Source organism: Pteropus medius, unplaced genomic scaffold, assembly GCF_902729225.1.
Source record: "Pteropus medius unplaced genomic scaffold, Ma_sr-lr_union100, whole genome shotgun sequence".
In the NCBI taxonomy this organism is placed as follows: Eukaryota; Metazoa; Chordata; class Mammalia; order Chiroptera; family Pteropodidae; genus Pteropus; species Pteropus medius.
This window is the reverse complement of record NW_024344378.1, coordinates 22,270,645-22,296,678: the sequence shown is the minus strand read 5'-3', so window position 1 is coordinate 22,296,678 and position 26,034 is coordinate 22,270,645. Positions and strand designations below refer to the sequence as shown.

Below are 26,034 nucleotides of genomic sequence, written 5' to 3'. Positions count from 1 at the left end.
GGGGTCCTTTTGGATAGGCATAGTCACACATTTCCTTGGTTGGCATAGTCAAACACCAGTGACCTTAGATGATATCATCTATGCTGGACCCTCCCATGCTCCGCCAGAGGCAATTCAAGGGTCTGGCCTGGCTGTTTGAGTGAACGTGGCTTACTGTACATGCTTCTCTTCTCTTGCATACAAATCCTTCTCCCTCTTTATCTCACACCCAAGTCTCCCATGCTTAGAGCTCTTTCTATTTTGCAAGAAGTGAGTTCGAGCATCTCTGAATAGCTAACAAAGAGAATCTCTTAAGTACCACTTCCATTAGCTTCAAATACCCTCCCATGTCTTCTTAGTAATAAAAAATAAGCTTTGGAGATCCCGAATCTATTGACAGCTCCAGACTTCTGTTTCTATCTGTATGATAAATCTCTGAAAAACCTTACCACTGAAACAAGTAGATCCCAAATAAAACATATTTAAATGTGTTACCGGGCTCGCAAGCTTAAGAGAAATCTCCAACAATCACCACATACTACAGAAAAGTAAGTGGAAACTAGATTTGGCAGCAGCAAGTGGTAACAAATGGGAACAAGGGGCTCACAGCACTTGAAGAGCACTACCAACCCTTGAGCATGGCGGGGATGCTGAACCTCAGAATCCTCCCATAAGCCAGGACCTTTGGAGAGAGCTGGAGTCTTCCCAGGTCAGCAGGACCCCTGGGCCCTCGGAATTGGTGGGTACAAACCCTTTCTGGTAAAAAAGTGTCTCAAATTTAAGCCCACAGAACTTCCACATTTTAAGAGCAAGCAAATATAATAAGGAGGTAAGACACCCCGAACAATCAGCATCAGAAGAAACAAAGAACATATTTAACTCCCAAGGAATGAAGATATTAGAATTGTCAAAGACATGTATGTATGTATGTATGTAGAAAATGTTGAAAGGAACAAAAGATGAAATCACAAAAAATGAGTAAGCAGCAAGATACTATCAGAAATGATTAAGGAGATTTGAAAAAAAAATTACCACGTGAAACTCCTAGAGATGAAAAGCAGTTTTTGAAATGGAAACTCAACAGTTTAGATGCAACGGAAGAAAGGATTAGTGAACTATAAGATACACCTGGAAAGTTACCCAGAATGTAGCATCACATAAAATAATATGAGAATGGCTAAGAGATTTGGAAGCTAGAACGAGAAAACCTGACATGTCTGAGTAAAGTATTAGAAGGAGAGAGCAGAGAGAATGGAGGGCAGATTTTTAAAAAAATTGGTGGCTGAGAACTATTCAGAATTGATTAGAAACATGAATCCTCAGATTCAGGAAGCACAAGCTAGTTTTAAAAAAAGAGATCCATATTTATACATATAGTAGTGAAACTACAAATTCCAAAAGAGGATGAAATGACAAGAGACAGATCACCTACAAGGGAATGACATTACTAATATGAGACATCTGAAGCAACAAATGGCACCAGAAGACAGTGGAATAATACCTGTTACCTTAAAATTTTGAATGCAGAAAATTTATCTTTTAAGAATGGGATACAATAAATATATTTTTAGATTAAATAAAAACTGAGCGAATTTACCAGCACTTGGCATTCAGTAGAGAAATATCTAAAGAAGGTATATCAGAAAGAAGAAAAATAATCCCAGAAGGTCTTTCTGAGATGCAAGAAGGAAAGATGAACAAATAAAATGTTAACAATTGATATGAATAAAAACCATTGTCTTTAGATAACAATGATAATAATTATAACTGGTAGGATTAACAAAGGGCAAGAATAAAATACTATACATATGCCAGGAAGGAGTGTTCAGAGTTAAAGTGTACTAAAGACCTTGTATTATTACAGAAGGGGGTTAAGATCATTTTAGAGTTCATTAAATTAGAAACGTATCATAAAAATTGAAAGGAAACCAGTGAAAGAACAGAAGCAGAGGGTATAAATCCCAAATCAGTAGAGGAAAAAGTGGGGTTTAGAAAACAAGAATCCTCCGCGCCCTCCCCCACGCCCCGCTCCCCCGCCCCCCCGCCTCACTAAAAAATCCCTTCAACTAATCAATTACTTTAAAGAGCAAGAATGGACTACCACAGTGGGATATTTCAAAAAAAGTCTCTCAATTCTTTACAGGGAAGAAATATTAATAAAGATTATGACTTGAATGAAACAATTAACAAACTTAATTTAATGGGTATATATAGAATAATAGTTACACCTTTCACCATCTCTATGACCCTCAGCAGATCTCTGAGCTTCAGTTTCCACATCTGCAAAATGGGAACAACACTATCTACAGTGCTTTCATCAACTCAAAGATGTAATTGGTGATAAGACTCACAATGATTTTATATACCTCTAGGAAAGAAATAACTGTCAATTAAATGCAAGCTGCCAATTGTAGGTCACATCCCAATTTTAGTCATGTGACAATGTGAAAAAAAATGTTTGACTTAGATTCAGTTAAATACTACATATCATATGGACTGCCGTGATGGTTTAAAATAAGATGATGTAAGTCAAATACAAGACATATATTCATCTGCCCTCCATCTCTTCATGACTAACCTGCAAACAGGTGAAGGTAAACAGGTTACAACACAGCAAAAATTTGAACTGGCAAATGATGTTTTAGCTTCTTCATATCCTTCCATCGTGTTTTCCTAGATACCTGCACCTCAAAAGTAACTGCTTCTTCAGAGGGAAAATTAAGGTCATAACTACAGCATTCTTGAAAGAAAGTGACTCACCAGGTCAGCAGGACTTGAAAAAAGGGGCGTATGAGGAAAAACACAGGAGAAGGAGGCAGGGGTCAGATTGGCCCGCCACAACATAAGCGATTCTGGGAGTGGAAAAGAGAACTGTGAGGTATGCTTGGGGCGAGGCCGGGACGGGGTGGGCAGGAGGGAGGAGGAGGGGCCAGGGGAGAAGGCGGGGGCGAAGGGGGGCTGCTGTAAGGCTGGGGAGGGTCCGCCTAGGCTCCAGCCTGCTGTGCGCCTGCGCCTTCTTTAAGAGCCTGGAGCGGGACCAGAGGACAAGGCCTTCCAGGCAGCCCACCACTTTAAAAAAATGGGAAGACAGAGACTCAAAGGAAAGTGCCTGGAGACAGGGCCGACATCCACTTTCTGAATGGATGAAAAATTCAGACTACTAAAAGTAGCTTTGCTGTTTTCAGCAAGGCAATTTTAGTGTCTCAATTATATTACTATTTTGGAATGGCTTTTTATAAATACCCTTCACTACTTTGTAAAAATCAGGTTTTTTTGTTAAAAATGCTTTTTTAAAAAATTACTTTAAAAATAAACAAACAACAAAATCCAAATAAGCCTAAAACTCTCCTGACCTGAAGAGAGGCCTTTGCCCCTGGTTTAGCAGACCTGTGTGCTACTGTCCGTCCAAGGCCATGCTCATGGTTCTCACGCAGAAGTACTCCCATCCTATTCCCACCTCCTGGAATGCTTGCATCTCACTGGGGATGAGGTCACTTATGACCTCACCCAGTCTGGGTGTGTTTGTTTCACCAAGGACAGTGAGCTCTTTAAAAGCTCTGAATCACTCCCTACCTCCAACTATCCCTGGTATTGGGTGTTAAACAGTGAGCTGCAGGGTGAGTTAATATGAATAGTCAACAAGGAACAAAGTGTGCTGTTAGGGATTCTTTCCACAACTGCACATGTTCCTAAAACAGGAGACTGTCATTGGTTAAAAATATTACTTTTGTTGGTGGTATATTTCTTTTAAATATATTCTTTTATTCAATAATATGCTTGTGGATGATTTATTTATTTTACTCCTGTGAAGTTATTAAAATAATACTATTAAAATTCTCTGAGGTAATGGCCATCACCTTTTTGAAAAATCACACCAAGCACCCAACCTTTACTTACTGGATTAGTTTCCTATTGCTACTGTAACAGACTACCAGAGACTTAGTGGTATAAAATAATACAAATTGATTATTTTACAGTTCTTGGTCTCACTGTGCTGAAATCAAGGTGTTGGCAGAACTGCATTCTGTTGTAGAGGTTGCAGGGGTAAATCCATTTCCTTACATTTTCCAGTTTCTATGACTCACCCACATTCCTTGGCTTGTGGCCCCTCCCTCTATCTTCAAAGCCAGGAATGATGGGTTGAGTCCTACCCATATTACATTACTATGACCTCCTCTTCTGCTTCCTTTTTTCCACTTTTAAGGACCCTGTGATTACACTGGTTTTGCTCAGAAAATCCAGGATAATCTCCCCCATCTCAAGGTCCTTAATTTAGCCAACCTGCAAAGTCTCTTTTGCCATGTAAGACAACATATTCATTGGTTCTGGGGATTCGGGCATGGGCATCTTTGGAAGACCATTATTCTGCCTACCATATTTTCTGATGTCTTGCTCTGGAGGTGTGTGTGGCTAAGGTAGGGGCTTCAGGTGTTTGAGCTGTCAGAACAGTATGTGACTTGGGGTGGAGGGTAGAATTTTAGCTCATTGTTTATGCCTGCCCAGGGGCTGGGGAGAGGGTGGAAAACCTGCCATGCAATGCTGAGTAACCATTTTAGAAGAATTTTAAGAATGGGTTAAAAATCCCTGGCTCCTGCTCCAGCTCATGTCTTATTAGTACCCCAAATCAGGGGCAGTCCGTGCCTAACCATAGCAGAAGAGCCAGCACCCGGAAATCATTCTTCCATGATACTGACAACAATGAATCTCAGGGTTAAAGGTGACCCATTTAAGAAATATACTTTTGCAGAGAAGGCTTTAGAGGAAGTCCTTCTAGCAGTTTGAATAGAAAGTATTGAAGTTCCTCAATCCAGTTTTTAATAGCAGAAGCTTCTTTTGCAGATCTAGAATGAGCTGCTTTTTTTCCTTCTTGAATTATTGGATACAAGTTCAGACCCTGGAGCCTATGTAAGGCTGTTTAATTCAATAACCCTAAAGCTCACCTTTTATTTCTAGGCTATGAATAAATAGAAAAAGACTGAGATTGGAAACAATTTGGTAATATCTATTAAGATTTGAAACTTACATATCATTCTCAGCATTTCTTCTTCTGAGTATCGATCCCAGAGAAATATTTGTATATATGTGTAAAGATATGCAGTATAGTGTTGTTTGCAATGGTTGCATATTAGAGACAGCTTAAATATCACTTGAAGAGTGGCAAAACAAATGTACATTCACACTAAGCAACTTAAAAAAATAAGCTAGATCTATATATTTGAATGATGAATGTATTATTCAGTGAAAAAAAGCAAGTTTGGAACAATATGTATCATTTGGTTCCACTAAAAATTATAGATTTTATAAGCGTATATATATATATATATATATATATATATATATCAATCATAGAAATTTCTAGAAGTATAAACACCAAAGTGAAAACAATTGTTATTCTGGGAGAGGACCAGGATGAGACTGGAGTAGGGTAGGAGTTGTTAAAGATGGATTTTTACTTTTATTTATATTGCGTGAATTTTTTTTTGCAATACATGTATCTATATATACTTAAAATAAAATGTATAAATGCTGCTTTGATTAAATCATAGGTAAAGATTTCTTTCTTTATCTTTGTTTTTATTATTTATAGTGGCAAAAATGTCTCTTATGTAATTATGATAAATCTGACAATTGAATACAGTTTGCCTTTTAAATAATTCAATTAACTTTAGAAAATTAAAAGAGTTTTCTGACATAGTTGCAAAATTAAGAAAAAATGAAACACGGCTTTGCGACATGTAGCATTCTTTTAAATGAAATCCTTCCCAGTGTGAAGAATGCGTTAAGATTTTATCAAATGAATGCTCTTTGTGTGGAAAAACTGACCTAAATCGTGATTTAAACTTTACAACCACTACAATCTTTCCATTTGAGCAAAACTCCTCTTGGAAACTGACAGGGTAGAGGCAGGAGGGGGAGTGGTTATCTCAGACCTCCGGGGATATCCCAGGAAACAAAAGCTGCTCTAAAGGAATTTTGTAAGATTGACACCAACAGGAATTCCTTTCCAGACTACAGGAGACTGTAGATTGGGTGTTTAGTTCTACTGAGTAAAAGGGAAGCCACTGGGCTTTCTATTTACCCAGAGAACCAGTCCTGAAGGTCCTTAACGCTCTGTGCTTGCACAGACTGTCTCTGGGGGTGATCAAATCCTCCCCTCACCCTGCAGGGAGGAGACTGGAAGCAGACTGCAATCACGCACCTGCCGGTTAACAGATAAGCCCTCCACATGCAGTGGCACTCATCCAGCTGTGGCAGAGGAGCAGGGCTGGCCCATTCCCTCCCCCATCCCCTCAGAACAAAGGGCGGTCATTTTCTGCTCCTCCCAGAGTCAGATGCACACACATGCCTTCCATCACAATTAACTTAAGAATCAGAAACACAACACAAACTCGCCCGCAACATGCCCAAAATCAATGCCATCAATACCCAGAACGAGGATACCAAAAAAGCAAAACAAAACAAACCTATTCAAAGAGTAAATACTCAAAGCAACAGGGCTCCAGTCAGACACATTACAAGGTCAACAAATCCAAGACAAGTTCAAGTGCAGGGCGCCTTATAAACTGAAGAGCTGGCCATTATCCCAGGAGGAAAACATAAATGCCTTCAGGGGCCAGCTAATGGAAAGGTCTATAAGATAATAGAGAGTGGGCTTGTCATGAGCTGGACCGCAGGTGCCTCAGGTAAAAGCATTCATGTTCAATTTTTTAAAATTTCAATTCCTGCTACACGATTCTTAGGGAGCCTACAATCAAATGAAGAAGGAAACAGAGTTAAATGTGGGTGTAAGGTGGATGAAATAGAATAAAAGTCAAAGTCAAAAATATTGCCAGGGAGTCCACAGGGACTGAAAGGAGGACAGTGACCCTAGTACTCATTATCTGAAAGGACGGTGACCACTTGGCTTATATCTTCACAGGCAACAGCAAAACAAAAGATAAAAGAAATGGCTTATTAAGCTCTACGATGAGGGATTCAGATTAGTCAAATAGAGTCTTGACATAAGTAATTGAGCTAGATTACAAAAAAGATTGCACACATTCTCATGGAAGGCTCTAAATAACTGCAGCCTCCAAAAACTATAGGTGTGGCTTTATTTGAAGGCAAGGAGTGAACCAAATGATCTCCCAAGGTCCCGATTTAAATATGTCTGTATAGTCAACCCCTGGTTATCCAGTCCAAAGAAGAAGACAGTGACAAATCATCTTAAACTGAAGATAAAAAGTTATATTTGCCTTTGGAATGTATTTGGTACTTAAATAAGAACGTGTCTTTCATTGAGAATTCACAGTGCTTTATAATATCTACAAAGAAGGCCTGACCTGGAGCTGGGAGGCTGCCCAATTTTGTCCTCCTGTCCTCCATGTAACTTCTTTGCTGGGATAAGAAATATCATCTTCCAGAAGAACACCCAGCAATCCAAGCTTTCTCAGATAGGGGCTGCCTGGCTCACCGTTTCCTTGGGAGAAGAGACAATGGGCTTTCCCTAATCTCTGGTTGATTCGGGATGGAGATGCAGGATGGTCTCGTTCTTGTTTCAAGAGGATGGCTCTGAACGGCTCAGGCCCCACAGTAAGCAGCAAGTTTAGACACCTACTCTAGGCTGATTACAAATGATGGTTTAGCTTCCCTACCAAAGAGGACACGAAAGCAAATTTCTTGAGAGAAAGAGCAAAAGATTTCATTGAAAAGGAAGGTGAAATGAATGCTCAGCACTTGGAAAGAAAAAAGCTGCAAGCTTGGGAAATGCAGGGGCAATTCTGTGCTCAATCGAAGGATGGGAGGGATAGAGACCTGTGCTTAAAGCCCATCATACAAGATGAAAGGTGAGCATGCTCACAGTGATAACTTGTGGAGGGCCTAGGAGCGGGGAAGGATGGTGGCCCCGCTATTCTCTGTTCTCTGTCAGCCCTCAGGTTTGAGGGCTGACCTACAAGAGGGAGCCTACCAGAGGGAAGCTGGTGTCACCTAGCAGGAGGCAAGGCCAACCAGAACATCTCAGAAATGCATCAAAGTCTTTTAACCAGATACTTGGGCTCAGTAGCACATAGCTCTGGGAGGCAGGATTGGGCCAGGAGCACTTCTCTCTGAATAAGAGAGTGACTGGACAGTCACAGAACTGAACACAGACAAGCTGCCTGGCCCCAACCCTGCTCAGGTCACCTCAGGCAATAAGGGTTGTAACAACCATTTCTATTTTTCCTTTTCCTGTCACACTCCACTCTTTAGTTTTACTTTAGTTTTTCCTTCTGAAAGCCTAAAACTGTGCTAATTTAAATGTGGCCATATAATTAAAATGACATAAAATAAAAAAAAATTCAGTTTCTCAGTCACAGCAGTCACATTTCAATTGCTCAATAGCCACCTGTGGCTAGTGGATACCATATTGAATAGTACCATCATCGAACACCTGCATCATCCATAAAGTCTGTTGGATGGTGTGCTAAGTAGCTTTTAGGACATCTGGAATGTAGTCCCTTCTACTCTTCACAGAAAGAAGAAAAGCACTTTACAAAGTATCTTTTCCTACGTCAACACCACTGGTCCTCACCACTGCCCTGTGCGATAGGTGAGGGAATTCAGTTGGCCCATTTTATAGATGAGGACAGTGGGGCTGCATAGCTAAGCAACTTGCACAAGGTTCAAAACTATTAGATGGTATGGTTAGAATTAAAACCAGATCTTACAGTTCCAAGGTCAATGCTTTCTACTGTTACATGCCAGTTATTTCATTCAGTGCTGCCATAATAGCTCGTGTCTCCCAGAAGAAGCCTGACAGGTCTCTGTAGTGTTTTATTGATTGACTGATTTTCGAAGTGATAACTAAACTTTGTATGATGTAGTTTTGCAGTCTAGAGTTAGGGAGCCTTGGGGTTCAAAACCTGACTCACCCACTTACTATTTATTTGACAGAGGCAAGTCACTCACCATCTTTGAACCCTAATTTTATTTTCTTTAAATGGGGATGATAGTATACTTCCTAGTGTTGTCAGAAAGATTAAATAAGGCAGTGCATGTAAAGGGCTTAGAACAGTTCCTGGCACATATTAGTGCTCAATAAATAATAATGTAATTGGTAGAATTTATAATGCCCTGGAACATGCAACAGCCTATTGAGGCTTCAGGACGAGAGAGCATTATAGCCATCCCCATTTTTACAGATGATATTTCTGAATCTCAGAAAGCAAGGGATGGATCAAGGTCATGCAACTAGAAAGTTATAGATCTAGGTCATGAACTCAAGCTATTTAGACTCCAAATCCTATACTTTTCTTACGACACAATATTGCTTCTCAGGAGAGAAGGGAGCAGTGGGCACCAAGGCATGGTGTAGAGGAAGTTTAGCTATCGTTCTTAATTCCCATCTTCCTTTCTTTGAAATAGACAATTATTATTTTCTTTGTCTTATGTAAACTGGGCAAAGGCAGCTTTGAGCATCCCATTCTATCATAATTGTCACCCACAAGTCTCTCCTATATAGAGATTGTAGAGTCCCCCTGGTAAAGGAAGCAATGCTTTCATAACTAAGGAGGCTTAAATATGAAGAGAATGCCCTGAAGCAGAGCATTCAAATTTTCTCCCTGGAAAGCCTATGGAAAGCCTTTCTTCCATCTACCCTCCTCCTGATAGCATCTATCAGTGTGTATCCTGCTCTGCCTTTTTTTTTCTATAGCATCTATCAGTGTATGAAATACTGTAAAATGTACTTATTTATTATGTTTATTATTTATTATCTGTCTCCCTCTGCTAGAAGGTAAGCTCCCCTCAATGCTGTAGTAAAAGGCAAGGACGAAGCATACCAGAAGCCCCACTAAGCCCAGCCAAGACCGATGACTGAAACGTGCATTGTTGTAAGCCACTGGTTTTCAGAGTTATTTGTTACTCAGCCTTATCACAACAAAAGCAGACTAATACATTTGTCAAACTCAGGGCGGGAGGCACTTACCCTGCCACAACGATCTCAAAGTCCCCATCATGGTCCACATCAGTAACTGCCACACCATAGTTGAGCTGTGTGGGGTTGCTGTCATAGTCAGGGGGTAGCACCGAGTTGGTGACAGCAGTGAACATGGGTTCAGCCCGTTGGGACCCCTCAGTGTGGGGCAGAAACCACAGCAGCAGCAGGAACAGAAACATTCTGAACATCTGAAATCAAAAATAACTAATGTTACTGAAAGATCTCTAGCCAAAACCCCCCAGGAAAATCTACCTCCAGGTAGACACGAAAGTGCCTTTCACCCCTGTTCATGAAGGGCTTGGCAATTCCTAGGCTGTCACTTTTCCATAAGACCTGCTTTAAAGCTGCAACCTGCCCTCATCACACCTGATCACCCTTATCCTGCTCTGCCTTTTTTTTTCTATAGCATCTATCAGTGTATAAAATACTGTAAAATGTACTTATTTATTATGTTTATTATTTATTATCTGTCTCCCTCTGCTAGAAGGTAAGCTCCACTAGGGAGAGGATCTTTGTCTGTTTTATTCACTCATGTTCACCAAGCCAAGCACAGCATCTGGCACATAATAGGCACTTAACATATATTTGTTGAGTGGATGAATGAAGGAAGAAAGGAACGGTAGAATATAAATACACAGGCCTCTCCTGTACTCGGGGAGAAAGACCAGGAGAATGCGGAAGACATGAGGGTCCAGATATGAGTGTCTAGACCTGAGATCCCTTTGAGCGTTAGGTCTAGAACAACAGTAGAGGCAGTGAAGGATTATCTTTCTGTGGGTCATACCCCAGAGGAAGCCTGGAGGGAGTCTGTGACTTGGCCGGTTCTCCTGGCCCACGTCCCTCCCTAGGGCAGCTGGTGATTATCTCTATACCAAGAGGTAGGCAGTTAGGGACTGCATTCCTGAGGGACCTGGTGGGCAGTACATCATTCACTTGGAGAAATTAAACTGTTGTGTGCATGTTTTATTATAAATTATGTATAATTCATTGCATAATTCATTATTATATCTCCAACATAACTTGGGGTGTTGCTGAGCAACCTGGGGCCACAGGAGCCGGTGGCACACACCCAGGAGACAGATGAGAATGGCCAAAAAAGTAGGACTCCACCCCCTTCTTGAGTGAGGGAGATGCTCAGAACGCTACAGATGGCATCACCCTGAGACTCTGCCCGCAGGCCTAGAATCAGAACTCACTGAGTGTTCTCAAGGCTCTGCTGGCACGAGTCCCACAAAGGCTGTAGGTCGAGTCCCGCAGGCAAAGGGGTGCCTTCCTGCCTTCAGAAGGCAGCAAACCCTTTCCTGATGGAACTTTTCCTGCTGGCTTGTCAGTGAGTCTGGCAGCCAAGAACAAGGCTGAGTGAGGCTGATGTCTTAATGAAGAGAAGATCTGAAAACTGACTTCCCATTAAGGAGACAGACGCTTTTGCCAGCAAATAAGCTTGCTCTAGTTCAAGAATCAGAGACCAAAATGAAGGGCCTAGGCACTGCCTTTGAAACTAAACATGATCTGAAATCTCCCTAATGCCTTGCTGGAGAGGCTGGAGAGAGACACAGGGCAGGGCTCCAACCGCAGGGCAGAAATGAACCTCGGCAAGCCATCCCGGGAAGGACTGTCCTCATAGGACACACGTAGGGTGTTGCACTATCAGAGTGAGGTTAGTCCAAATTACAGAGATGTCTGAACAAGACAGCATCTTCTACCAGGCAGTCTAATTGCCAAAGGCAACGCACTCCTAGGAGAGTTTGCAACTCGGCAGGAAGTTTGGTTGGATAAAAGAAACTCGTAATTGGATTAATGAGCAGCAGGGAGGGGGGTGGTGGGGGACAGGGCAGTGGGGTGGGGAATGAGAAGCAAAGAGTGTTTACTAACCAATGCAGACACGCTGAATTGTGGCATGGATCTGAAGGTCACTGGGCTTTTCAAAGTATGATCTCTATTGTAGGAATGGCAAATGTGGCTCAACTTTAGAGCCAAATCCAATTGATTGGCAGCGGCTTGAAAGAGTACTGTGATCAGCTTACGGCATTTGCAATGGGCATGAAAGAGAAAAGTGGCATCAGGCATGCCTTCTAAAAGCTAGTTGGTTCTTCCCAGGCACCATACCTGCAATCTGGGTCACTGCTACCAGGGAGGCAGGCCCTATTAGGGTAATACACGTAACCGGTAGAACTTTTCTAATGAAGGCAATGAGGGGCAAGAACCATGATCCAGACTCTTGATTTTTATCTTATCTGTGAAAAGTAGAACTTTTAATTAAAGGAGCCATATGAAAGAAGTAGCTACTCTGTGTTATCCATTTCCAGGTTAATAACTTAAAGTGAGATTAAAAAGAAATAATACACCCATGGGCTGACCCCTATTTTGCTTGGTGACTTTGAATGAGCCACAGTCTTGCTGGGTCCCAACTTTCTTCTCCAAAATGAGGGTTTGGGGGTAGATCTCTAATGGTCCTTTCCAGCTCCAAAATTCTATAATGGATTAAAAGATTTGTTTTAAAAAGCAGACCTTCATCATTTTTTCTCCCCAGCTTCTTCTATATACTTCAGACCAACCAGTGTGGTTTCCTTTTCTGAGCATATTAGACATATTTCGAACAAAACAGCTTTTCAGTAGGGTTTTCCAGGAGTTCCCTCGTGGTGGCCAAGGCCAGAGAGGAACAAACCATCATTAGTATGGAACTTGAAATCGCCTAGCATGGGCAGACCAGTGCATGGCCTCTCTTACACCTTGGCCCTCCCACGACACCCTGGCTACTCAAAGTGGCCCCCAGACCAGCAGCATCAGCATCAGCATCAGTCAGGAGTTCGTTAAAATCCAGACCTAATAAATAAATCTGAATGCGCACCTGAATACAAGATTTCAGGTGATTTGAATACAGTTATTTAAAAACCGTTCTTTCCTTAAAGCAAACTATAACCTGCCCACAAATCATCTGAGGATCTTGGTAAAATGCAGATTCTGATTGGGTTTGACGTGGGGCCTGAGATTCTGTGTTCTGCCAAGCTGTCAGACTGGTCTGCAGACTTCACCTTTAGTAGCAAGGCTCTAGACCAATGGTTCTAAAACTTGGCTGCCCAACAGAATCACCCAGGGAATTTTTAGAAATATGCTGCTGCCCAGGACCTTCACCCAGTTTCTGGCTCAACTGGTCTGGGATAGGGCTTGGGTGCTGTGTATTTTTAGAAGCTCCCCAAATGATGTTTATGGGCAGCCTGAGTTGAGAACCACTGCCCCAGACTCGTGGTCCCCAGATGAGAGTGGAAGTTGCAATCTGATTTGAAGTGAAAAATGTTTTTGCTACCAAAATCCATCACCAGCTCGTTGAAGTATATAAAGAAAATCTATTTAGCTAGGGAGCGTCAAGGGAAGAGGTGGAATATGGAGTTTGGGGAAGAAGGCAGAGCTGGATGATACTGTCTGAAGCAGTGGGCACCCCGAATAACCTCACGTTTTACATAGCTGGTTTGGGGAACCTCCTGTCACATCCCTGTGAACACCTGCATCTTTTAGGAGAACATGGAGAAAAGTTAAAAATAGAATTAAAAAGTGGGTTGAACTGAACTCTTGTTTTCTCGAATGCTTGTGTATCAAGTTACCTGCATTAGAGCGCTGTGAGTGGCCTTCGAGGCAGGAGTGGCACTAAGGAATAAGCAGGAAGTGTAAGTGCAGCGGGAGGACATCCAGCGGGCAGAGCGGTCTAGAAACGGCGAGGCTGCACGTCAAAGGCAGGGCTCATGCAGAGGGGTGCAGAGCCGGAGCGGCAGGGCCTCAGTAAAGCACTTGAGATGCTCCTGCAGGAGGAGTGTGGGGCCAGGGGAAAAAGGGGCCTCCGTAATGGCGAGAGATGATAGGACTTGTATTTCAGGCCGTGCGAAGAGCTGCTTTGCAATAATCATTTCTTAAAAATGCCCTATTAGCAAACTTCTTGAACAATCCTCAGCAGGATGAAGAGAGAAGAAACAAAAAACAAAATCCAAAACCCAAAGCCTGGAGTCTGGGACCTGGATGTAGATCTCAACTCCAAGATCATTGGCTAGTTTAGGGTGATAAACGAGCTGGTGACCTGAGGAACGTTCCTCAATCATTCTGATCTTTATTGTCCTCATCTGTAACATGGGAATCATATAACACACCAAGGTTTCAAGGGTTGAGTGAGCTAGCGAAGGCCCCCCAGGCAGCCAGGCAGGGCAGCCCTCTCTGCTCACTTCTTTTCCTTTCACAGGTGGTGCTAAGGTTAGATAGTCTTTAGACACTGGCTGTGGGTCACATGAAGCCAAACTCAGTTTTCTGTGGCCTCGGGACTTTCCTGAATTGGGTCTGAAAAATGGTAACCAGGCAACCTGGATCTCTGATGTGGGGTCAAGCAGCTGTGGGGACAGGCTTCCAGAGCAATTTTCAGGGCAAGCAGTTATTTAGCAATTATCGAAAGAGCCAAGGACACCTCTTAAAGCTCTCACAAAAGCGAGAGCCCTGAATGCTTCAGATACTGGGAATGGGCAGGGAGCACTGAGCCCTTCTAGATGCTGTAGGAGGACAGAGGCTCGAGCGAGAGAGGCAGCTGCAGGAGCACCCTGCAGAACTAAGGCACCACTGGGGAAGGGTTCAGAGAAGCTTCCCTGGCTCGTTTACTAACAACGACACTTCCTGTGAAAACTTGATGAGCCAGGGATTGTGCTTAGTGACACTGGGGTCACAGAGAGAAAGCTAGTCAACATTTGCAGTACAGGGTGAGGGGTACTGTGGAGGAGGGAGCACAGACAGATCTAAATTGGCTGGGGGAGATGCTAGGGTATGCTTCCAGAGAGGTAGGGTATAGCTAAATGTTAAAGGATGTTAAGACATTAGCTGGACAGGAGAGGCAGGAGGAGGAAGGGATAAGGAAGAGCAGAGAGCAGACTCCTCAAAGGTCTGGAGGACCCAGCTGTCACCCCAACTGCCCTTCTAGCTCTGCCTATTTAAAGGTCCCACTCTATGGGTCAAGAGTTCGGAGGAAGCATTCATTTCCCACTCTTCGGCTCTCCATCCAGAGGACTTCCCTTTAGACTAGAGCAGTGGTTCTCAACCAGGGGTTGATTCCCTCTCTGCCCTTTAGACTAGAGCAGTGGTTCTCAACCAGGGGTTGATTCCCTCACTGCCCCTCCCTCCCAATATCTGTCAATGTCTGGAGACATTTTTGTTTATCACAACCAGGGAAGTAGGGGTGCTACTGGCATCTAGTGGGTAGAGGCCAGGGATGCTGCCCAACATGCTACAATGCACAGGACAGCCTCCGCAACAAAAAATTATCCAAACCAAAGTGATGCTGAGATTGAGAAACTCTGGATTAGTGCAATACTCTGGCCTCCTTCCTTCCCTCGCTCCCTCCTCCTGAGGGTCAGAGCAGGGCCTCATCGGATTGTTCAGTGTGGAAGAACTGGTCATGGAGAGCCCTTTCTGGACCTACCCCCTGTGGAGGCCACTGCCTGCCATGTGCTGAGCTTGGCCAGGCAGGCTCAGCCCCACCCACGCCCACAGGGAGGGCTGTAGTGGGAGGGGCAGGAGCAGTAGCAGGTCCCATGGACCCCACTCCTGGAGCCTGGCCTTCCAAACAGCTGTATCTATAATGACAGCTGCATTTTAATCTCCATCTGCCTGAACCCAACTCTCTCCTCCCTTCTCCCACCCCCTTTTTCTTCATCCTTTGGTCCTGAATCTGAGCAGGGAAGTAGAATGCACAATTCCCTGGGACCCTGCAAACCCCAACACTGCCACTCAGGTTGGAAACCTAGCATCATATTTGGTTCTTGCTTCTACCTCATTCTTCACAACCACTGAACTGGATCGCCAAGTCGATTCTGCAATCTCTCTCCAAGTTGCCCGGTCTTTCCGTCCCCACTGCCAGAGATTTGCCCCTCTGCCCTTCACCTGAACAACAGCGATGCTTGCCAACTGCTCCCCCTTCTTCCTCTCATCCCACCCCACTTCCACACAACTATCAGAGCTCCCTTCCTGAATCTCAGAGCTGATCATGTCACTCTTCAGCTTAATTTACTAGACCCTGTGCAGAAGGCAAACAGAGATTCTTACTGCAAATTCATGTAACAAGTACTGATGAGGAATGGGTAGTAATAAGAACACTTACCTACCACCAACTATGTGGCAGGCACTTCTCTAACCCTTCATGTTGGTGATCTCATTTAATCCTCATAGTAACCTTGTGAGGTAGGTACTACTATTGTCCCCATTTTATAGATGAGAGGACTAAGGCACAGAGAGGTTAAGTAACTTGCCCGAGATCACATAGCTAGTATGCGGTGGAGCCAGAATTTGTGTCTAAGCCAACTGGCTCCAGAATTGGTGTTCTTGGACAGTACACTAAACAGCTTCCCGCACTACACCAAACTTGTCTTAAACTACATTACATGAGGAGACAGTGGAAGGAGCAAGCATCTCTGCCTGGGGCAGCTAGGGAAGGCCAGAGAGCAAGGCAGTGGTGAGACGGCCAGAGGGGCCAGCATGTGTGCGGGGGCAGAGCAGGTGTATGTAGTACAATGAGGCTCTGCATAGTCGGAGCATGGAAGGCTGCAGGACAACGGGTGGAAGGAGTGTGGCTGGGAGGCTAGGAAAGGTTGTGGAGGTCTTGTGAGAGACAGGAGCCAGAAGGGTGAGGGAATGACCTGGCAGGAGTGGTGTGTTAGAAAGAACACTATAGCAGCAGGCTGCGGAGGAGGCCGTGGGAGGGCAGAGTTGGAAGCAGATGCTGTGGCCCAAGTAGGAGACAAAGTTGAAGGCTGTCATTCAGTCATTCACTCATTCAATATTTCTGTGCACCTACTCTATGCCAGGCGCTGTTCTGAGCACCAGGAAAATAGCTGAGAGCGAAATAAAGTCCTGCCCCCGTGGAGTGTACATTCTAATGCTTCAGTCATTGGCACTTGTCATTGCCATTTCTCCACCCTGCCCCTGCCCTGGTCCTCTGCATTGCCAGCCTGGAAGACAAATGCTAGACCTTCCACACCTCCCAACCCCCAGGGTCTACCATGTCCTATGCATTTTCCCCAGCACCAAGAAAATGTATGGCTTCCTCCTCTTTCCCTCCACCTGGAGAGAGCTCCAGACGCTGCCTGCAGCAGCACTCAGAGAGGAGATTTGGTCTTGCTCCAGAAAAGGCGAATGAAAACTCAAGGGACCCAGGCTAGGAGGTGCCACAGAGACCAGCAGGCTAATGAAATGGTGTTTCTGAAAGTGAGAGGACAAATGGAGTCTCCTAGCCTTATGCACAAGGCGTAGCAAGTCCTTAATAAGTATTATTAACTGCTCAGACTTCCTGGTCTATAAAAGGGGAAATGAAATGAGACAGTGTTAAGTGCTGAGCATAGTGCCTGACAAACAGAAAGTCCATATATGGTAGGTAGCAGTAGCAGCAATCATACCATTACTACTGCTAATATTTGTTAAATGAATGAACACACCTCAGGAGGTGGAGTCCAGGCCCACCAGGTGCTCCCCCTCCATGAGTAGCTGCCAAATGTTGAATGAAATGCATGGGCCTGTAAGACTTCAAGGAATTTGCTTACTACTGTTTCTAATTTGTCTAGGGACCTAGGGGAGTTCTTTGACTTCTTCAATCCTGCTTTCTAAACACAGAACCCTTCATTTACTATAATATACATGTTCGTTCTTCAAGCATTTTGGTAGATGCCTATGGGCCAGGTTGGAAATGATGAATAAGGTCTGAAGTCTAAGAGCTCACAGTCTACCAGGAGTGATTCACAGTATAGGGTGAGAAGTTCAGAGTAGCGGCAGGTGCAAAGTCCAGACTTAGCCCATCGGAGGGAGGCATGAACTAGCAAGGTGGGTGGGAAGGGCAAGCAGGAAAGGCACTCTGGAGAAGGGGAATGGGGATTGCAATGGGAGCTGCATTCCAGGTGATGCAGACCCACAGATCGAAGGCATGGATGTGACACAGTGCACTGGTGCGAGCTGTGAACACAGTTGTCACTGTGGGGATGCAGTGTCTGGGGTGTGAAGTGGAGGGAGACGGAAGGGAGAGTGCAGGAGGTGAAGATGGTCTTGCGTGAAGGTAGCGGTTGGGGCCTATAGAGCCTGCTTTGTCAAGGTAAGGAACTTGAAGCCACACCTGAGGGAGGTTTTTGAAGTTGGACCAAGACATGAGCAGACTTGCATTTTAGAAAGGGCATTTTAGATTTGAGGCAGCAATGTGCAGGACAGCTAGGCTGCCTGTGTTTCTGAAAAGTACGTGAGAATATCACAGAGGGGATTTGGACATTAGGGAGCGGGGGTGGGGCATGGCACCGGATGACCTCCAAAGTTCTTTTCCAGGCCTATGAGTCTATGGGTCAGGTTTTTTTTTTTCCTTCCCTAAATCATTTAAAATGCATTAGTGGACCTTGCTATTTAAAAGTGTCCTCCTGGGAATCTTTCTGTGAAGCAGCAATCCACTCCCTAGTCTGTCTTCAGTGGAAAGCCAAATGATCATCTATCTGCTTAGAGCCAAGCAAACCCGGGCTGAGCCTCCTTGCAGCAGACTGATGGGAAGGGGGAGGGGAGGAGAGTGAGCGTCCAGAGCATGGTGAAGAGGAAGAGAAACCAGCTGGAGGCTCAGAGCTGGCCACCAGCTCATGGGGTGGGCCCTGCGCAGACTCTTCAAACCCTGCTTGATCAGTGGGGCCTTTGGAGGTTTACTGAGTCCTGCTGCCAAGTGCCAGCTCTGGGAAGAAAGAGCCAGAAGAAAGCTGGCCTCACTGACCCAGTCCAGTTTGCAGATCCACTTTAATACCAAGAACCACTGCGCCCCAAAGTGGGCACCTACACTAACTTATTCATTGTGCACCCACTGAGCACCCACTGTGCCCTTCTGCATGCCCAGCACCATGCAAGGCACTAGGTTTATAGCTGAGAACAAAGACACAGTGCTTCTCCCCATACTGCGTGCGAGGCAGCACTTCTCCTTCTGGGGATTCTTATCTCACCCACAAAAGCCTCTTTGGATATACATAGCTTCTTAGATGTGAAGTGCATGATTACAATTCCCAAGAAAAGGGTCTGTTCTTAGAGATCAAGGTGAAAAGGGACATGACATCACTTAGATGCCGAGACTGCCGGTGACGGAGAGGTCCTTTATGCTCCACTCCTCTGATTATTGACTTCCTGAGGCCAAGGACCTGCCCGGGACATGCAGAACATTCATGAAGGAACAAGGATGAGATCTATGGAGCAATCCTCCCACTCCTGAGCACACAGAGGGTCAGGCCAGGGATGGGCCTCATATGAAAAACCCCAGCTGAGGCTGCTCCCACCTATCCTAGAGGTGCTCCTCTGCGCAGATTCTGTGCCTGCTCCTGAGAGCTGTGTCAGGATTTACATGTCATGATGGGTCCTTAAAGACAGACATCAAAGGAGGGCCGGGCAGGGGTGCCAATGAGGCACCTCCACTTGGGGCTGCACTCCAGGTAGGGGGAGGCTGCTACTAGGGAGAGGAGTCCCTGTAGTCCTGCCTCTGGTCGATAGGATACCCTGAGCTCAGCAGTGATCCCCATGCCCTTGTCACTGTACTTGTTGGGTGCAAACAAAGAGTAAGTGGAAACAACAGCAAGGGTCATTTTACACTCCTGCACTCAAGATTCTCCCGTGGCTAATTAAAGTAATATGTCATAATGTTCCTTGGAAGAGATCTTTAAGAATATGCCTATTAAGTAAATAAGGTTTTATTTATTAATAACACACCATCCCACCTCTTCTTTTAGTTCCTTGCAGGACTACCTTGTGCCGAGAGGGCTGAGCAAGAGAGGGTGGAAGAGAAGTCGCCATCTCCTCTTCGCGGAGGGAGTGGGGACAAATCTAGTTGCTTGTCATTTGTGGAGCTATCAGTTTCTCCTCCGGATGTTGATCAGATTTCCTGGGCTGGAACCAACTTACAGGGCTAGGATACTGGAATTTTTCCAAGAAGTAAATGCTTTGCTTCTTATGAAGTCGACATGATTTCTTTCAAGGAAAATTTTTATATTCTTTTTCTTTTTTTAAGTTCCTAGGGTTTTTGAAGGGCAAATCTTTGGACTTTTCACTAAAGATAATGACTATGATATGCTTATCTTTTGCTAAGACCACCCCCACTACATACACACTCACAGAGAGGCATGGGGGCAGGAGAATGATACACCCAATATTCTACATTGAGTCAGTGGCATAGCCAGAAATAGAACTTTCCAAACTCCCAAATTCTTAATAATAACAATATTAATAATAGTTTCTTTATAATTTTCTGAGTGTTTTCACAGCTCACATTTGATCTTTACACAACTTTAGGGGGAATTTGGGTAAGTCAATCTCAGAAGATGGCAGATAACGAGTCCCAGACCAGCTTTGCCATGTGCTTGCTGTGTGACCTTGGCTGGTGTCTTCACCTCTTTGGATCTCAGGGTCCACGGCTGTGAAGTAGGAAAGTCGGATGAGACTACTTCTCACATTCTTCCCATCTCTCACATGCTCCGATTCTATGCTGCAATGCCCTATCAGTCCAGGGTTTCCTGCACTATTAGCATCTTAGGCCAGACAATTCTTTGTTGGCGGGGGTCCCGTGCCCTGAAGGACGTTTAGCCTCATCCCTGGCCTCAACTCATCACATGTCAGTAGCACTCCCTAGCCCAAACATGTGTCCAGAAATTGCCAGATGTCTGAGATGCAAAGTAACCCCTCTAGTCACTGCCTAAGAACTTCCGTAAGGTCAAGATCACGAGTGATTCAGTGGTAAAAGGTCTTCCTGTCCTCTCCTCTTCCCCACCCCCTTCATACCTTTCTGCATACCTTTTAAACACAACCTCTCAGCCCTTTGCTGCCTCTCATTTCTTAATAACACACCCTAAGTAGTCCAGGGTGTGTTTGGTGTGATAATGAACCAATTGATTTCATGCTTTCTCTTGAGGAGAGTTCATGGGTTTATGTCCCCTAAGCAACCAGCCAGGCTCCCCAGAAATCCCTCACAGAGCCCCGCTGGCCTGGAAGCCTGTATCTGCAGCCTGCAGGAGGCTCGGTGAGCAGGGATTTGTCAGCACTCTTAAATCACTAGGCTCCGAGGAAGGCTTCTCCCAGCACAAAGATCCTTCCTTAGGAATCAATAGCTCAGAGCCTTCCATCACATTCAGAATTATCCTGGGACCTGTAAAATTTCTTTTCCCCAAGCATGGCAGAACCCCAAAATGAAGAATTGAGGAAGGCAAAGAGAGAACTCTGCCAAGAAGGCTTTGCCCATCAGCCCAGATGTTGCTGTGAGCAGAGGCTGACGTGCAAACCTGGATACTCGGTCTCATTTAATGGGAAAAGGAAGACCCAGTGTGTTTCCCAGTGATCCAGCAATAATATCACCTCACAACCAAATACCTCTGTATATTTTACCAAGGGCAGAGGCATGCTAAAGACTCTCTACCTTGGTCTTCACTATTCTATCCTTATCGCAGGGTTGCCAGCTTCAGTATTTTGCACAGGAGGAAACGGAGGCATGCAGAGGTTAAGCGGTTTGTCCAAAGTGTCTAAGCCAGTAAGCAGGGGAGGCAGATTCTAAGCCTGTGTCCTTTCCACTACACGGGGCTGTCTTCCCAGTGAGAGGGGGGTAAGGGTCAAACATCTTGTGGGGCTCCTGAAAGGGGCAACTTCTTGTTTTCTCAGAGTCTAATAACATTCTCAAACTCTATAGCCTCTCCTCCATTCAAACAGAAATCCAGAGATCTTGCGCTATAGCTACATTTTAAGTAATTATATTCTTCTGGCCTGCTTCAGAACCAGACCAAGCCTTGGGAACGCTGGCACAGTTCTTTAGCTAGAGCTGGGAGCTGGCGCGGATTTCAAGCACAGCCTCTCAGAACCTCAACTTTAAAGGAGGAACTGTTGCTCTCTGGTGATCCACGTTATCCTAGTACCTCCTTCCTCCCTGTGAAGGCAAACACTCAACTTATCTGTGAACCTAAAAGAGATGAGGAAATGGAAGCATCTTCCCTGGTGACAAGCATCCCCTAGGTGAGCCTTAGGGACAGAAGATGACCCACCTCTCAGAATTCTGGCTTGGCAACACTGGCTCCTCCTGGTGGTAGCCAGGGTCCAAGGGGGAACTTCATACAGCGTGCAAAGGAGCAAAGTGGGAGAGGATACAGAGTTGGCAGCCCACAGGTCACTCAGCAAACCTCCTTCTCAGGGCCCAGCTCAGATGTCGACAGCCAGACTCACAGAACAGAATAAGGGCAATGGAAATGGTAGCATCTTCCAGGTCACCCAAGAAACTCTAACACGAGTATTTTGCAAAAACAGAACATCCTAGCACTCTGACCTTGAGCTGGTAGCAGCAAGAATGGGAAAATGGGCAAATACTGGTTGGAAACTACTTTGCCCAGGATCTGAGTACTGAAGGCTTCATAGGCAGTGGTGTGACTGCAGAACAGAGAGCTCCCACTCTAGCACGCCTTAGCGGGAGAAAGAAAGAGCTCCAGGACTGGGTTTCAAGACTACTGTGAGCGACTGCGCGCTTCTGATTCCTAAATACATGGACAGAAACCTGGAGACGCACTGCTTTTGCCTAAAAGATCGCTTGCAATGAGACAAGATAATGGAATAAAGGGAAAGAATAATTAGGATTTTTATTACCTGTATATGTACATTATAAGAACTTTATCTGCTCCTCACCTCCTCAATCTGAATAACAGTTTCAAAGGAAATTTACTAAATTTAAAAATTTCCCTATTTCTGATCAGTCAGCAATTATGAGTACCTGCTGCGCAGGGAACACATGTCCATCTCCATGGTAAAGAGGAAGCAGGTCATGGAGTGGAAAGAGCTCTGAGTAGAGAACTAGGAATCCTAGGACCCGGTCCTATCTCTCCCAAATAGCTATGTGACCTTGGGCAAGATACTTGCTTGTATTGGGTTTCAGTTTTGTTGTGTGTAAATTAAATGTGCATGTGAGTTTTAGGGATGAAATGAGGTTGTATTAGATGCTCTTCAATGTTTCTCTCTTCTAGTTCTAATGTTCTTTGGCTCTTTGAGCCCTTAATGAGTTCAAAGAATATACCAGCACCAAGCACAAAGGAATGATCTCAGAGGGTGGGTGGGGCTGAAGACCAGCCCTGTTTCCTTGGAATGTTGCACTTGCATCTGTCCTATTGTATCTGAGATCACAGGACCACTTGAAGTCCAGGAAACATGTGGTAGAAGGGTTTCAATCACGAAGGTGACGTTTGGGGGTTGTGGCCTGAGCTTGCTTAAAGCATTAAGTTACTATAGCCAATGAAGGGCAAGAAGAAAGGCAGTGGTCCTGAGCTGGGTGCTTTTGGCGCCCCCTACTGGACACCAAGGAGCGTGCAGGACTGCTTCATTCGCATCAGCAGGCAGCAAGGCCGACTGAGAAGACTGTCACAAGCTCTTTAAAAGGACAGCCTGCCTGGTCTGTGGCCCCCTCTCTATAAGAGTCTATGTTTCACCCCTTGGAATTACATAGGTCATTGGTCCACACATTCACAGGGATTCCTGTGCATAGGACCTCTTAACCAGACATCAAGATGCCAAGTAATAAACATCAGGGTGCAGTATACTAGGCACAACCCAGATGGAGAAAAGAGAAGAAAGAACAGCAAGCAGGTATTTTTCTGTACAAATCCCCAGTGGAGAGGTCTTGGGAAATGCACCAGAAAGATGTTGACTGCAGGCAGAGGATGGAGCTGGTTCTTGGGGTATATATAGATTGATGGCCGTCATAAAAGATCTCCAGGCTGAAGCAGCTACTCTAGGAGTTCAGAACACCCACCTAAGTTTAGGGATGGTGTACAGGTGAAGGATGCAGCCTACCTTTGACCTTTTCCAGAGACCATTAGTACCAACTGAAAACAGGACTATTCTAATTGTGGTCCACTGTGCCAGCACCCTCAACTCTCTTTATTATCTCTTAAACTGATGTTAGAGCCTGCTTTTAGAAGGATGTTCTTAATTAAGTCAGAGGGAGGGGAAATGCTTCCTCGAGGGCCATATTGGAACAACTGTTACGTTCCCACTTTTCCACCTTCCATCGCTCCTTCCTCATGGCTGAGAGTGGGGTACAGTGTGACTCTCTGAATTCTCTCCAATTCCATCTTGGGTGTCTCCAGCCCCAAGTCATCAGGGTAAAATAAGCTCCGATCAATAGCTTTTCTCTTCTCATGTGAGTTCTCTCCTGATTCAAGACAGCATTACAGAGATGCCCCCTTTCCCTGGAACCCTCCTCCTTTCTTTTCCACATGGCTTCACTTGGCAAGTCCTGCACTCATCCCAGAAGACATCTCAAGTGTGACTCAAGAATGTGTCCCGCTTGGAGAGCTGAAGTACCTCCTGGAACATACAGAAGCCACCCTAGGTGCACACCCTATCACCACCAGCAGCAATATTCATTAGTCATTCCCAGAGGAAGGGGTGTGCCCACCTCCCAGACCCAGAAGCATTTCCCAGCTACTCTGGGAGGCTCCCATCCAGGCTGGGATGACTTTGGGTTCTTGAGTTGGTTTCTGCAGAACCGGGACTAAGCCGGGCTCCCAACTACTGTACTGTGAAGAAGTGTGCTGCATTGCTGGGCATGCCCCCAAGCCTGGCCTGCTGCCCCATTAAAGCCTCCAAGTGCCCCCACGGGGCAGATGAGGACCTCCGGTTCCTTTGGAATGCCTGAAGCTGGCTTGCCTGAGACAGGCTGAAAGCGACGAGACCACACCTCGGTCCAGCAAAGACAGCTGGCTGCTAAGCCGCGCGCTGGGCTGGCTCCAGGAGCAATCTGCCACCCAGCGCTGTGCCGGGGAGCTCAGCTTCCCGGGGAAAGGAGCGCCCGCCACCCAGGGCTCTTCCCCATCCTGGAAACGTAGGCACCCGGCCGAGGCCAGTAGCTTCCTCGGCCCGGAGCTGAGCCTGCCTGGCTGGATGACTCCCCATTACTCTCCGCACATCCCTTCTCACCTGCTCCGCCCCGCTCTCAGCCCTGGTGCCCCCTCCCCAAACAGCTGACCTCCAACGCGCCCCCAACACCTTCCCTGCCAGCTGTGAGGACTGTTGTCTCGCATCTCTGCTCCCGCCTCTCCGCCACCTCCGGCCCCGCTCCCGCCTCGCCCCCAGCCCGTGGGGGAGCTCCGCGCGCCAGTCCAGTCCTGAGCCTCTTGGCAAGTTGGAAGCAAAGCCGCGGCCGCCTTGGAGGTCTCTGTCTTCCCTGGTTCCCGGGCGGCAACCCAGCCACCCTGCGGGCAGGTCAGGAAGGGAGCCTAGGGAGGGAGAAAGTTTCTCCGCCTGAGGGGGTGGGGGCAATGGGCTGGTACTCACGCCGGGGTCAGCGCTCAGAGCCATCCTCCGGCTCTCTCGGCCCCACCGCCTGGGGGCGTCGGAGCGCGGGCGCTCGCTGCCGCGTCTGCCGCCGCCGCCTTCCAGCTCCCAGCCCTAGTCCCGGGCTGGCCTCGAGCCTCCCGCCCCGACGCCGCTCGCCCGCTTTATACAACTCCACTCGAGCGCGCCCAGGCTTATGTAAAGGCTGGCGGAGCCCCGCAGCCAATGGCACGGCGGCTGGAGCTCGGGGGCCCGGGGGTGGAGGGCGCCCGCGCGGCCAATCGCGGCCCGGGGAGCTCGGGGAGCCGGGTGGGGGGAGGGCGCGCCTCCCCGCTCTGATTTAGGAGCCGGGATTGCGGTGGCAGCAGCCGGCAGCCCGGCCGGCCCGGCGCGGCGCGGCGCGGCGGGCGCTGGGGTGGGCGGCGGCGCAGGCGGCGGTGAGGGCGGGCGTCCCCTGCGCCCCGCCGCCGCGGCGCGTAACCTTCAGGAGGCGGCGGGGCCTGGAGAGGCGAGCGAGGGCGCCTGGCCGGGGGCAGGGGGCTGGGGGCCCTGGGCCGACGGGAAGCAGGTGCCCCTCGGGAGGAAGCGCCGGGAACGAAAGCAAAGGGGAGGGGAGGAGAGGACAGCGAGCCCGGGGACCCCGCGGCCACCCCTGCGCGCAGGGCCGAGGGGGGCGGCGGGAGCGGCGGCGCTGCATTCCTGTTTCCCCCAGGGAGCGATCTGGCGTCTCCCGGCCCGGCCAGAGCGGCCGCGCCAGCCGCGCAGATGGCGAGATTTCGCGC

The 26,034-nt window shown here is 46.5% G+C and overlaps 1 protein-coding gene across 4 annotated transcripts in view; it reads right to left on the bottom strand.

The window, feature by feature from the left end:
* Positions 1-25,629, bottom strand: part of CRTAC1 (cartilage acidic protein 1) — a 149,574-nt gene extending 123,945 nt beyond the window's left edge. For all 4 annotated transcript variants that reach the window (XR_005654710.1, XM_039871576.1, XM_039871574.1 and 1 more), the window contains exons 1-2: positions 25,253-25,629; positions 9,926-10,125 (exon numbers count right to left, since the gene is read on the bottom strand). Coding sequence is in view for 3 of the 4 variants with exons in the window: in XM_039871576.1 (XP_039727510.1) it covers positions 9,926-10,125; positions 25,253-25,276 (224 nt within the window). In the remaining variant the exon portion in view is untranslated. The remainder of the gene's footprint in view (positions 1-9,925; positions 10,126-25,252) is intronic.
* Positions 25,630-26,034: the final 405 nt, after the last annotated feature.